Consider the following 15547-nt stretch of genomic DNA (forward strand, 5'->3'; position numbering starts at 1 on the left):
TGGGTGGGGACCCCTAGATTTCTACAGTGAACTGCTGATGGTTGCTGCAATAGCTGTCCTAAACACATACATATTTGGTAGATTCTAATACAAGATCTTGACAAAGTATTCTTTTTCTACTTAACAATATTCCTAAAGTAAATTTCACCAGAATCAAAGTAGAAACTAACATAATACTTCAGAAGTTCCATTCTATACTTTTTAAATATAATTACTCAATAGTAAAGGAACTGAAAATGAAAAACATTTTTTCAGCTGCACAGAAAATGACAGAATTAAAAAAAACACACACAAAAATAATTACTTTTAAAGGTAATAAATTTTTTTTTGCATTCATCCAGGAACAGAATACTAAGAGTAATGAAAATGCTTAATGAAACATCTGCTGAAAAATTAAATAGCTAATTACCTATGAAGCACATTGGTTTGGTTAGCCTAAACTTCCTGAGTATGTAAGACTGACTTCAGTGTAATTCTGATATAAAATTCTCCATTTTGCCCTGGCTGGTGAGACTCAGTTGGTTGGGCATTGGCCCATGCACCAGAGAGTTGCTGGTTCAATTCCCGGTCAGGGCACATGCTTGGGTTTTGGGCTCAGTCCCCAGTAGGGACGGTACAGGAAGCAGCCAATTGAAGTTTTGTTCTCACATCAATGTTTCTCTCTCTCCCTCTCCCTTCCTCACTCTCTAAAAAAAATCACTAAAATTTAAAAAATCACTTAAAAATTTTTTTTTCAATTTTACTCCCCAAACTGATTCCAAATTGGCTTTCAAATGTCCAGATATCACAAATAACGCTTCATTTTCTTGGCTTAAGCAAAATATGCTTTGGTTCCCTACTAAAAGCCAGTGTCTCGCCTCTGAAAAGGGTTAGCTTTACCAGTCATTTATTTTGATATCAGTTTATAAGAATATTATTTGAGATGATTTGAGAAAGCTTTTAAGAATGAATAAGTCCTAGCTAGTTTGGCTCAATGGACAGAGCGTCTGCCTGCAGACTGAAGGGTCCTGGGTTTGATTCTGGTCAAGGGCACATGCCCAAATGACGAGCTCGATCCCCAGTAGGGGCGTGCAGGAAGCAGCCAATCAATGATTCTCCCTCATCATTGAGGTCTCTCTCTCTCTCTCTCTCTTTCTCTCTCTCTCTCTCTCTCTCTCTCCCTGCCCCCTCACCCTTCCTCTCTGAAATCAATAAAAAATATCCTATATAATAAAAGCATAATATGCAAATTGATCAAACGGCTGAACAGTGGAACGACCATCCGGGACCATGCTATGGTGCCAGGCCAGCCAAGGTGGGTGCAATGCAATTGATCAGGGGCCTGGCCATTGCCCCATGATCGCCCCACAGAGGGAGGCCCTTTGAGGGAAGCCCAGGTCCTGGGTGCTGGAGGGAAGCCGGTGCCAGCAGCCTTGGGAAGGAAGGCCTACTCTTGCACTAATTTTGTGCATCAGGCCTCTAGTGTGTGTGTGTGTGTGTGTGTGTGTATAAAAGAAATGAATAAAATATTGGTCTGTTTTAAAGTAATACTTACCTTTTCACTCATGGATTCTTCAAATTTATGGTTGAAGAGGCACTTATATACTCTGCCTTCACCAGCTTGTGTCTACAAGGTGAAACATACCCATTGTTATGATTATTAGGTAAGTAGTTATGCTAGACAGTATCCATAATCCTATATAGAACTTTCTGTTAAATTAATATAATGTGAGTACATTTGAACAAATGGCTCAGCCATTTATAAAATTTAGTAGCCTTTAAAAGAAAATAGTGCCTGCAGAAAAGATAAAAATATGTTTCCTAGATGTCTTGACTATTGTCATTTAGTCCCAGATATACTGTTAATTAGGGAATCAAGAGAAGTGGCAATGAGCCTTCCTTTTTACAACGTAAAACTTATAATTAATGGCTTTGATGGTGAAAGCTGTTATATCAAAATAGCAGGCAGAGTGGGAATGTACACAAGTCATGCTCAGTTCTTCGATGTAAAGATGGAGATTCTTCTATTTACAGTGTTAGAGAGTTGTTCTGTAGGGTCTGTGGGTAGCAATAAGGGATTTGGTTTAACCTGTGTGGTGCTGTGTTGTTTTTTTTAAAATCTTGGCCAGAAACATAAACATGTAACACGGCAAAGTTTTAGTCATGGAATAGATGTGAATGGAATTCCCTGGTAAACTAGGATTCCTATAGATAAAATAAACTCCCAAGAACTGATGAGAAGTTAGATAAAGTAGAAAAAATAAGGTGGAGATTGTCAGAAGCCAAATGTTAACTGGATGTTAAATCAAAGCTGAGCATCCAGCATCATTTTCTGTTACCCTGAGACCAACTCCACCTTCCAGTTTTAGTAGCTTTTCTACATGTGATGTTTGTGTTAAGTTTTTGTTTGTTTGTTTCCTGGAATAGAGTATTTAAAAATATTTAAAAAGAAAAGGAAGAAAAGAACAGTTTCTGAACTGACTTACATTTTCACAAAAACGCTCCCGATCATCTCGGCAAGCAAAGTATAAATGCCGATCTAAATGAAAGTCATCTGAGGACAGCTCAGCCACGCGGAGAATGGCTTTCTTGCAAACTTCAGAGACTTGAATCTTGGGATCTCCTTCTTCTGCTTCTTTCACCAGGCCTTTCTCCAAACATGATACCACCTCACCTTGTGAATGTGCATCCTAAAATAGTGAGGATACTAATTTTAAAACTCTCACCACAATGACTTTCTACTAAACATCATTTGGTTAAAAACAACAACACACTTCAACATATAGTTAGCTTATTGATGTTCTATTGAGAAATGAGGTGGGAACCAACCACATATTATAGAAAATGTCCTCAATAATCTTTGGTTAGAATATAATACTTGCATGGTACAAATGGAAACAGAGATCCTGGGAAATTAAGTATAATTTAGTTAGCACTGGAAATAGAAACCTGAGTTTTTAAAGTTTAAAATGTCAGAAACATTTAAAAGAATCACATTAGCCCAATGCTCAATCATAGCTGATGTCCATACTGAAATAACATTGCAGAAATCTCTGTTCATTTATCTCGGAAGGGTATTTCCCAAGTAATAGTGCTTTTAGTCAAGTTACGAAAACAAGTCACAGAATCCATTGAGAAAATATATTATAGAGATCCTGTTTCTCCTTTTTTCTATTCTACACTGCCCACAAAGATGCAAATATATACAATCTGTAGTATAATATTCACTTTGATGTTTTGAATTAATCTTATTGCAATCTTAACAAGATTACCACCCTTTATTCAAACTGCTTTTGAGAGCTTTCCTAAAGCCATCCAATTACCTTTACTTGTACATTGCATCCACAAGCATTCATTCATTCAAAATATGAGAAATTTCCCCTAAATATTTTCTATTCAAGCATCCTAATCTTCTATACTCAAAAGATATGCTTCAATAACTTGAGAGGTATAACCATTAATACAGTAAGTGAAAGCAGAAGAAAATATAGTGCTATCACTTATTTACACATTCACACACATAAAATCTTGTTATAGTAAGATATCAGGTCTATGAAATCATCTGTACATAATAAAAAGACCCCTTAAACCAGATAGGGGAATATCTACTTTAAGTAAAATTTCAATTCAACAAAAAGAGTATAGTATTTTTTCTATTTGTTTGACAGAGTTTGTTCCATAACACACTACTTTCCAAGTAGCTGCATGAAATGTTCATGTTCTCTCCTAACACACCTGTGAAGAGGGGATAAGAGTGGTGTATCTATTGGGCAGATGAGCAAACAGAGGCTTAGAGGGTTTATCAACTCATGCGAGTTGCAGAATGTAAGGTGCCTAGTTAAGACCTTGGGGTTCTATGGAACTTCCTTTATGATTCTATGTAATGTTTACAAACCTGAGATGATCAAAAATATTTTTGAAGATTAATTCTGAACAGATAAAACTCTCAGGGACAAGAGACAAAAAGATAACAACAGGGAGAAAAATGAACACAAACCCCAGAAATCTGGAGTAAGGCTTATTTTTAATTCCTACTTTATGAGTGACAGTCAAGTCTGTCTATGACCCACTTAGGCAAGGCCTAACCATTTCCTCCTCCCAAAGGAAAAACAAACCAATGATCACACAGAGTTGGACAGAAACATATCAGGCACTTATTATATACAGTACATAAGTATTATATACAGCATCATCCCGAGACCGACAGTTTGCATGTTCGATTCCCTATTGAGGTCCGTACGAGAGGAAACCGATCGATGTTTCTTTCTTTTTCTTTTCCGTTCTCTCTCTCTCTTCCCCTCCCTCTCCCTTCCTCTCTCCCCACCTCTCTCTCACTCTCTCTAAAATCAATAGAAACATTTCCTTGGGTGAGGATTAAAAAGAAAAAGTAGGCAAGAACTCAGCTTTCATCTCTGCTATGAATTCTCTATTTCAATGTTTCTGGTGTCTTTTGTGATCTACATCATTTCTCAAAGAAGAAAAGAATGTCTGAATTATTCAAAGTAATTGGTTAAAAGCAGGGAATGCTCAACTACTGAGTAAAAAGTATAATAGTAATAATATGGCACATGTCTATATTAAGTTCCTGTATGGGATGCCACATTCCACTTTCTCTGCAGACAATGGAAATCATTTACATTTTACTTTTAGAGATCTGCACTTTCATTTTTACAATATTTATTTAGAAAATTCTAAAGATCTTAATATATAGTCTTTGTTCTAAATTTTATATATATTAACATTTGAAAACATTATCATAATTTTGAAATCATGACATTTATATGTTCATACAAAGAAGGGTACAAACAGGTTAACCATGACCCTTTTTCTGACTTTTAGAGCAGGTCAGTTCAAAGCCAGTCACAGAGGAGTTTGCAAGCTTCGATGGCAACAAATTTGAAATTGATGAGCCTGTTCTCTTCTGTGGTCAGAAACTGACGCATTAATTTTCCAGGATAATTTTCAGATCTAAATAACCAGCTACATAGAAGTAAACTATAGTTAGAAAGGCAGAAAAGGGCTGAGGACATGCCTCCTTTTTTAAATTTGGCAGTAGCACCAGAGTGGATTATATAGGAAAGAACATGTTTTCAGAAGTGCAGGCATGAGTCATCTTACTGTCCCCAAAATACAAGCAAGTCTTTGATGCCAGAGTTGGGGTGTCTGGTATAAACAGAAATTCACCTAACTGGTCACTATAGCAAAAGATAAAAATGACCAAAATATGCATGCTGATGGTTCATAGAAACATCTTTTGTTATTTTAACAAAGCTAAAAACAGCCCTCACTATCATGTCTTTGGGCTCTAGCATTTTCTGCAGTCATTTCAGTCACTGCAGACTTAATTCGTACATGCCATTGAAAGGAGGTTTTATATTGACAATTCCAATTGCTAGTGGGAAGCTAACTAGTGATTCTCTTGGAGTCAACAGGGAAGAACTACTACAAAGAGAGGTGAATTGTAATGGTCCACTCTACCGCATGGCCAACTAATCACAAATATAAAGAAGTGTCATCACTGATTCCTGAACAGTGTGTTTGGAACACGTAGGTGAAGATAGTAAAGAGTGAGGGTTGGAATTGGATATAATCTCCAATACCCGATGCAATACCCTGCATTATCAGGGTGACTTAGTGCTTTTGTGCCACTTCTAGAATCTGCTGGGAAAGGGAAAGAAATCTGCCTTCTTTATTAAACCGGCCTTTTTTTAGCTGCCTGCCAAGTTCACAGTGCTCTCAGGATAGACTCAGAGGTGCCCTGTGAAAGGGCCAGAGCCCTGTGCTGGCATGAAAGAAAGGTTACTCGGTGACAGCCAGACAAGAACCAGCACTAAAACCTTCTGGCATACAATACTATGCCCCTTCCCTCCGTGAGAGAAGCCTGCAAGGCCTGGTGCACTAAACAAATAGGGGCAAAGAGACAAATGGACTTTATTTTTCTTCACATTTCCTAAACAGCCGATTAATGAATAGTGGCAATTAATAGCTGATGACATACCCGCCCCAGACTACCTCTCCCACTGGCATTCTGTTACTTTTCAGGAGTTTCTTTCATTTTTTCTGAGCAAACAAATTCAGAATAAACCTGGTCAAACCTCCATTTTGACCTTCTAGACAAGAGACCAATAAGGACAAAAATAAGTTCAGCTATAATTAAGGAAGAAAAAACCAGCTAGGTAGTTTTCTTTCCTGTCTTTACTAAAACTAGTTCTTCTGAGAAGGTAATATATCACATTTGTAGAGTACCTTTCTTATGACAAGCTAGAAGTACTTTCATATATCTTAAAATCTTCTAATATTTAAAAATACATAAATAAATAGATAGATAAGTAAATATTGTCTTTTGTACTGGTGTGCTGAGTGACTTTTTAAAAAATGTTTTCATTGATTTTCAGAGAGAGAGGAAGGGAGAGGGACAGAGAGATAGAAACGTCGATGAGACAGAAACATCGGTTGGCTGCCCCTGCACACCCTCACTGGGGATTGAGCCAGGAATCGAGGCATGTGACCTAACCAGGAAGCAAACCAGTGACCTCTTGGTTCATGGATTGATGCTCAATCACGGAGCTACACTGGCTGGGCCTGAGTGATTTTTTTATGGCAACAGTGAGGTATATGCAGAGAAAGTTTTGAGAATTCAAGTCTCTCCTAACCCAACTACTATTCCCACAAAATGCTTTGCCAGAGAATGTTACAGGGAACCAGCAAGTGTTTTAGTATTTTGAAGGTAACACTACTCTTAGCAGATATTAATTCCCCTACTTTCCATACTTTTGGAACATTTTGTCACAAACAGATAAAATGCACTCACAGGTCAACAAGCCTTAGACCTTGGGGCTGTCTGGACTTCAACTTTAAGGTCACCTCTAGCCCTAAATTTTTTGCATGCTAGTTATACAAAGCTTTTCATTTCTCAAGTTCCTAAAACCCCTGATGAAACCAGTGTAGTACATACCTTTTCTCCAAGCCGAATGCTGCCACATTTCAGAATGTTGATGTCATTTTTGCAGTCATCCATGAAGCCACAGATTAGACGGTAATCACTGAAAATGATGGCCGTCATCTTGGTGATGTATTGGTGACATTGGTACTCAGTGATGTTGCCTCTGTGATCCACCAAGCAGGAAACCAAGTAACCTTTTCCTACTGGTTCATCAGCACATTCTTTAATCTGCTCAAAAGACAGTGGCTGTTTTACACAGTATTCTATTCTCACATCAAACAGCTTTTAAGAAAGAAAGAATGATATTTTCCTGTTGATAGTGTGTCATGCCTACTCATACTGTTTGTGCCCTCTAGGAAATACCTGATTAATGTGTTTCGTAAGAAAATACAGACATACAAATGCTAAATAGAACTCATGTCCAAATGGAGTAAAAAGAGCTTTATTGACATATTTCACCTTTATTGACATATAATTAAAAGGAGCTTTAAATATTCTAAATGGTTCTACTGAGAAATCCCTTTATGCATGCAAAGAATGCAATAGATGTAAGGAGATTAATCTAGAGAATAAGTCTGGAAAACAGGTGTAGAACTGAAGTCAGGTTGCATGTCCCAAGCCAAGCTACACAGCAAACTATTACCATTAAGTAAACCTAATGGTCAAAGGAAGGAGGAAAGGCATAATATTACTTCTTGACATGACGTTAATGAGTTCTGAACTAACTATAAATGTGGACATGTGTTTTTGAATTTAGTAAAATCTCAACTTTACCACTATGGTCTGGACTGGAATCATGTTTAAAAGGATGTACAGTGCAGCTTGGCAAGAAGTCTGGGAAGGGGAGGCCACTGTAAACTTAATTTGGGAGGTTTAGATATATGATCTAGCGGATCAAGCACACAATGATTCCACATGGCTAGTGGCCTGCAAAGTGCATACCAAACCACAAATGCCACGGAAGCAAACTAGCCAAAAAATGCTGAAATTCAGGCATAAAAAAGCGAAATCTACTTATAGGGCTACAAGCTTGAATTATAAAGCAAAGAAGATTGTTTGGGAAAAGCCTATTATTACATTTAAAGAAATAAAAAAGCAAACAAAAATGGTAGTTTTGACAAGAGGAAGGAGATAAATGTAAATATCTATTCTGAAAAGAAATGAGAAGGGAATATTTTGGTTGTATTGGTTTTTATAAGCCTATGGAGACCATTCTCCACTATTACACCACTTACTGTAAATATGTACATAGGGCAAAACAAATACAATCTCTTTCCCAAAAGGTGCTGGGTGAAGGACATACCATACACTTATTATCCTATAGGCCACTGGGTCTCTCTATGTCTAACTCCAGAGCAAGTCAAAGACTCAGTTCAAGACAGAAAGTTGTGTTTACTTTTAAAAAAGCAAACTTTGGAATTTAAGTAAACAGTCTCACACTGGCTTTAAGAGGGAGCATAGTTCTTCAACAGTCAAGATGAATGTAATTCTTTCAGTCTAACCTGGAATTCTTTTTTTATGATGCCTAAAAAGATGGCCATCAATACTATTCCCAGGAAAAGGATATTTTTTGTGTGAGCAAAACAGTGTTCAGTTTCAAAAGTAAAGGAGGAATAGCTCCTTGAAAATCTCACTGGGCTGGTGTAGTTCAGTGGTTGAGTGTCGACCTATGAACCAGGAGGTCATATGACCCAGTTGCAGGGTTGATCCCCAGTATAGGGCGTGCAGGAGGCAGCTGATCAATGATTCTCTTGCATCAATATGTTTGTATCTCCCTCTCCCTCTCCCTTCCTGAAAAAAACATGTATTAAAAACACACACAACAGGGTAGTGGTAGACACCTGGGTTTGAAAATTTAACGAAGTAGAAATATTCAGATAGGCTCTAATGCTGGGAAATCAGCAGGTTTACAAATCTGAAGAAAGAACAAGAGCACAGTTTGAATTGAACCCTAAGAAGAAATTAAACGTATATTTACTTTTAATCACTTGAGATTTTACTGAAACACAGAGATGTAATACCTATTTGTATTTCAGTTCACTGCCAATTCCAATAGGATGTTTAGTATTTGAATTAGAAGTTTATACTTTTCTTCAACCATTCTATTGGATAAAAGTTTAATATGACAGAAGGAAAATTTCTAAGATTAAGAGCAAAAAACAGCATTAAATCATCAATATATTTATGGGTGGGCGTTAACTCTGAAGTGGCTGGGGCGCAGATCCACTCTGTTGCTGACATGAAGGCTTGGGGAAAGCAAGCAGTATTTGGCTCAATCATGGGGGTATATTAAAAATTTGGTTTGTAATTTGCAGGTATTCTTGGGATATTGTTTTTCTCCTTGGAAGTAGGATTCCAAAATTAAGAAAGACAGGAAGGAGATGTAGGATAAAATATTTAGTTGGCAACTATGTTTTTCCTGATATTTAATTTTCTTGACTCTGATATAATCTCCCTCAAGGAAAGGAGAAGTGTCCGTGTCACCTGAATCTTTTACAGAATCAAAGCACCCCCCAAAGGTTACAAGAGGGCCATCATTACATACACATTATTAAAAAGTGTGTGTGTGTGTGTGTGTGTGTGTGTGTGTGTGATTCCAGAGTCTAGTTTCCAGCGATCTTCTTCCTTTAAAACCTTTGAATATATATATAAAATAAGCAAGCACAGTGAAATCATTCTGATGTATCTGCATATACTCTAAGCTAAATTTCCACATGGCAATCAAACTGGTATGTATAGCTCTGTCGCTACCTAAGGGAATGTGATAAGAAGAATATTGAAGCTAGAAGCTGAAGATCAATGTTTCAAAGATAGGTCATTCTATTCTGAAGCCTAAGAGTAAATATGAAGAAAGGTCACTGCTATAAAAGAATAAAACATATCTGATCCAAGATTAGAAGGTTTGAGGAAGAAACAGGTTCTACAAAATCCCATAATGACTTAAGTGAGGAACACAAGCTGAAGGCTTAATTGTTGGAGCAGGGTCTTCCTTAAAAGCTCAGGAGAAAATGTTCCCGACTTAAGTCACCAAATAGGGTAGTTTGAGGATAGATCTACATGTTGCAAGATCTATGATAATTATGTTTGAGGTGGAAAAATAGCAACTGTGTGCTCTGTATATTTCAATATACAGAAATCTCTGGCTTTCTGGAATTTCTATTACTGATTACAAAAAATGAAATAAGAATTTCTATATCGCAATTTTCACTAATATTATTTGTTCACATTAAGCCAAGAGAATTGAAAAATTTCCCCAATTAACATCCATACAATACTACACATTTTCATTATTTTTGTCTTTAGTCTCAACATCCATTTATAACAATTGACATAATCTTTTTATACATATTTTTAAGGCTAACTCCTATTATTTGAAGCATATGCCTCTGTGGTTCCATTGATCCAACTATATAGCCAAAATACTTAGGAATATTTATAAGCCTCCTGGGGAAACCATTTTGGTATGCCTCAGACATAAGCAGACTGTGAAAGTGTGAGAGCAGAGCTGAAGACAGAAGCAGTTGTATTCTCTGGGTACCAACAGAGCCTGATTATCAGCTTGCCTGAATCAACAGCATCCTACTGTAAGTGTAGGTGAACATTAACAAAAAGAAGTCTAATTACACTGGCCTTGGCCTATCTCTCAACCAATACAGATGTGAATTCCAAGAAAAGTAAAGTAACTGAATGAGTCATTCCTCCCTTAATGACTAGTCTGATAGAGATGTAATTTTCTCTTCTATGTCATTAAACACCCACAAAATTCTTTTACAACCTACCTCTGATATGGTAGATTTGCAAACCTCTCTGGCCACAGATTCAAATTTGGGATCTGTAGTTAGGTTCAGCTTATAATTCCACAACAACTAGGTACAAGAGAAGAAACAAACTTCAGTTAGACTTGTATGAAATTTACCATCAATTTCATAAATATAAGTGATTTATGATAAATTATGACACAAATAAATGATAAAAGTTCATTGTACAGAGTCAGATAAAGCATATTCAGACTTCAGTTAACGAACAGAAAAGGGGAACAAAATGCCACTGCATTTGTAGATACAAAGGGAAAAAGGTACAGACAAAATAAAACTACCATTCAGATATTTTTTTTTTACTAAACATTTTTTTTTAAGTCAAGAAAAAAACTAAAACCAAAATCCCTGCTGTAGTTTTCAGAGAAAATATAAATAGGTAGTATAAGCTAAATTCTGCTTAAGCCCAAAAACTCTAATCCAAAAGCTGAGATTTTGGGGTTTAGTCACAGATTTCACAATCAACAGAACTTTCATAAATCAGTTGATGAAGGAGAGTCACCGAGAGTCTAGTTTCCAGATATATCTGTCTTCATTCCTTTAAAACCCTTGACACCATAAGGTTGACTTTACACTCCTTTTATTACACTTTATTCCTCAGTATTAGATTCTTTTTGATGCTATTATAAATGAAATTGTTTTCTTAATTTCATTTTCAATTATTCATTGCTGGTCAACAGAACATACAACTGATTTTTGTAAATTAACCTATCCATGAAATCCTTAATCTAATTATGCATTTTAGAAAATTTCCCATAATAAAAGCTTAAAAAACTAGTATTGAATTTAACCAAATGCTTTTTAATGTGTCTATTGAGATTTAACATTATTTTTCTTCTTCACTGTGATTATTTTTCAAATATTAAACTTAACCTCAATTATAGAGTAAAACCAATTCAGTCTTGATGTATTTCCCTCCTTATATTTTACTGGATTCAGTTTGCTACTAACTTGCTTAGCATTGTCTCATCTATAACTCATGACTGACATTGGCCTGTGCTTCTTTTCTTGATATATACTTGTTAGGAGATATTAAGGTTATGATAGCCTTGTAACAAACAGGAAAATGTTTCCACGTTTTTACTGTCTGAAAGACTGGTGTGTAAAAATTAACCAATAAATCCATCTGGTCCTGGAAGTTTCATTTTTGGGAAGATTTTTATTTACAGATCCAATTTTTTTTTTTTTGGTATCATAATCTTTTTTTTCTTTATTGATTTAAAATAAACATTGGGTTATTCAGATATTCAACTTATGTTAGTTTTAGTAAGTTTGTTTTTCTAGGAATTTGTCCATTGCATCAACATTTTCAATTTCACTGGCCAAAAAAATTGTTCATAACTATCTTATCTCTTGCTTTAATGACATTAATTTATCCCTGAACTCTCTACTAGGTAGAAAGTTATTCAATTTTAAAAATTTGTTCCGTTACCAATAATGGGGAAAATTATAATGCCAACCCACGTGTTTTATTAGATTGCCAGGTCTGTCATAACACTATACTACAGACTGAGTGTCTTAAACACAGACATTTATTTTTATCACAATTCTGGAGTCTAGAAGTCTGAGAACAAGGTGTCAATAGTACTGATTTTTTTCTGAGGCCTCTCTCCTCTTGTAGAAGGCCGGCCATCTTCTCCTTAAATATTCACATTCTTCCCTCTGTGTCTGGGTCCTAATCTTCTCCTTTTATGACATCAATTCTCCTGTTTTCTGTACACTATTTGTCCCTGTTTTCCTTTCATATACTTACTATTCTCCAGCCCTTGGGGTTCTAAGGCACGTATCAGCTTCTTTTTGGGCTTCCCCTCTGCCAAATTGAGTCTACAGATGAATTTTGAGGTTTTCCCCCCCCAATCTTTTGCTTTATATATAATGCCATAACAAATAGCCTTTTATAGACACATTTTTAATCCATTCTTTTAATTATAACTAACTACACATAAATCCCTAGAAGTAGAAATGCTGAAATAAAGCATATATGCATTTTAAGATGACTGGTGTTTTTTTTTTTAAGTTTTTAAAATTTATATTTCTATCCATAGGCCAGAGCAGTGTTTAGCAAACTTTTTCTGCAAAGAGCCAGAAAGTAAATATTTTAGGCTTTGAGGAACCTATAGTCACTTCTGCAACTACTGGATGACTTTATAATGACTAAATGAAACAACTTTAAAATACAGAAATCTAACTTGTAAACTTGATAAACACAGAAACAATTATTTCATATGGTAGCTGTAAAAAATTTTAAGTTCAAGTACAGAAATATTATTTGGCAGAACTTGTTGGTTTCTACAGAGGAGGGATATTTATAAATTTATCATGGCCCTTATACAGGTTTATCAGCCTTTTTTTAAGATTAAGAGAATTAAGAAAAACATAATGCTTCCTAAAACATCAGGGAAAGCATCCCAAATTTTCTCATCATATATATAAAGCACATATGGTGAATTATGAAAAGTCATACTTACATGATTACAATCTGAAGAAATTTCATTTTCAGGCTAAAAGGAAAAAAGGAGAGATGATGTTTTTAAAAAATCTCAAATCTCAAGTTTTCAAACACCACCAAAATAAACTCAAAACAAGAAGTTTGAATATTCAACTAAATATGTTTCTTCAAAATAAGGAGTAAAATGGGGCTTTTACTGAAAAATACAACAGAAAAGTAGGTGAGATATAATCCTTTCCCAACCAATGGTACAATCTGAAAACGGGGAAACTGAAGAAGAATGTACTAGAGATAAAGCAATAGTGACATAGAGTCCTTATGTGACATTTCATAATTCTGAAAGCTAAAGAGGATCAGGCACAATAAGGATGTCCTTTCTTTAAAGAAAATTAAATATCTAAGAAAACAGGCTTATTTAAGAGAGCAAAGGAGGTCCATCAATGATTTAAAAATTAGTCTCCTGTCACTATTAGGGGAAGCTGGGTGATGGGTACACAGGAGCTCTGTGTACTATGTTTGTACCTTCTATAATCTTGTAACATCTATAATCTTGCAAGTTTATAATTAAAAATAGAAAGTTAAAAAAAACAGAAATTATATATACTAGTATATTCCCATGAATACATCTGTTTTGTAAAGCCAGGTACATGTACCAGAGATAAAATACACTTCCGATTTCATGACAAAAAAGCTGGACTAGGTTATGCCTAATATTGTATAGCTTTGAAATACACATCTCCTTTATCTATTTTATTTTTAACTTAAAATATATATATATGTATATATATATATTATTTCAGAGAGGGAGAGAGAGATAGAAACATCAATGATGAGAGAGGACCATCAATCGGCCACCTCCTGCACACCCTCCACTGGGGATCAGGCCTGCAACCCAGGCATGTGCCTTAACCGGGATCAAACTGTGACCTCCTGATTCGTAGGTTGATGCTCAACCACTGAGCCACTCTGGCCAGGCAAGAATGCTTTTAGTTTAGGCCGTTTTCTACTTTATCCCTCCTTTAGATTTTTCAACCAATCAGCAATCCTAGTTCTTTCTCAAACAAAACGTGGAAGGCAATTAATATCACTATAAATTTTTACTCCTATTCATTTCTACTAAATAACTTTATATTAAAGGGGCATTCTTGAAAAAAATTCAGAGCATTGGGGAATTTTCAAAATAACCTAGTCAAATAACATGTGAGCTACCATGGGAAAAAAACTGTTGTCATGTTTACAGTCCAAAGGAACCTATAATAGCAAATATATGATTGTTTTAATGACTTGCTTCCCTATATAGTGGTAGACTGAGTTATTTTCCTCAGTTGTCACTCTTTATAGGATTTGATATCTGGATCCTTTACCCTGTAACTGCACAGCCTCCTGCTGTGGACTTGGCACACACACCCTGCTCTACTGACGTTAGGCTAGGACTTGCTTTAGCTAAGGAGATATTATGAGCATAAACTTTAAATGTGCTTGGGTGGTTGAATTGTGCTCTCACATTCCTGAGAAGAACATGTCCAGGATGCTGCTAGTACAAGGAGACACGCGGAGCAGACCTAAATCCAACCAGGAGCCCGGAGCAGAGCCATGCTAACTGACCCACCATGAGCAAGAAAAATAAACCTTTGTCATTAGAAGCCCTTGAAATTTTAAAGAAAAAAGTGACTAATATACCTATCAAGCAAATTCCAAAACCTTTAAATTGCAATTGGTAACAATTATGATCTAATTTAATGAATTTCTTTATTAATTACAGAGTACTGTACTTTTGATGAAGGAATGACCTAATCCACAGAGACAAATGAACTGCAAATTTGGAGACCGGTGTTTGGCTTTCATCGCTTTTGTTGCTTTGATTTGCAATCAACAATCAACTTTTCTTATTTTTCTTTCATTCTAGATTCAGAACGAGAAGATGACAACATAGAAATACTTTAAGAACAAGGTTATGATGTTAAGCCATTGATATTCATAGAACTAAAGAGCTATGAAGAATTTCTAAGTATAATGGCAAATAATTAATCTTAGGAATTTAAAAGGGCTTTTACAATCAAAGGACATAATATTGGTTCAGAACAGTGATTTTCAAATTTTTCCATCTCTTGGCACACATAAACTAATTACTAAAATTCTTCAGCACACCAAGAAATATATAATGTTTTTTGCCCATCTGACAAAAGGGTATAATTTTGATTCATTCGCACTGAATAGCTATTGTTTTTGGCTGTTGTCATTTTTTAACTTATTGTCTTTAGAGAGAGGAAGGGAGAAAGGGAGACACCTACCTGACTCCAATGAAGAATGTGATGGTTATAGTAAGAAATAGTGAAAGCTGTCAACTAACTGAGCTAGGGG

At 35.7% G+C, this 15547-nt stretch overlaps 1 protein-coding gene across 1 annotated transcript in view; it reads right to left on the reverse strand.

Moving 5' to 3' along the window:
• Positions 1–15031, reverse strand: part of GLG1 (golgi glycoprotein 1) — a 47782-nt gene extending 32751 nt beyond the window's left edge. Inside the window, exons 1-6 of the mRNA XM_023756099.1 lie at positions 14954–15031; positions 13206–13238; positions 10702–10788; positions 6935–7150; positions 2466–2669; positions 1535–1606 (exon numbers count right to left, since the gene is read on the reverse strand). Of these exons, the coding sequence (XP_023611867.1) occupies positions 1535–1606; positions 2466–2669; positions 6935–7150; positions 10702–10788; positions 13206–13238; positions 14954–15031 (690 nt within the window). The remainder of the gene's footprint in view (positions 1–1534; positions 1607–2465; positions 2670–6934; positions 7151–10701; positions 10789–13205; positions 13239–14953) is intronic.
• Between the last annotated feature and the right edge of the window lie 516 nt (positions 15032–15547).

The sequence above is a fragment of the Myotis lucifugus genome, unplaced genomic scaffold (assembly GCF_000147115.1).
Source record: "Myotis lucifugus unplaced genomic scaffold, Myoluc2.0 scaffold_88, whole genome shotgun sequence".
Lineage (NCBI taxonomy): Eukaryota > Metazoa > Chordata > Mammalia > Chiroptera > Vespertilionidae > Myotis > Myotis lucifugus.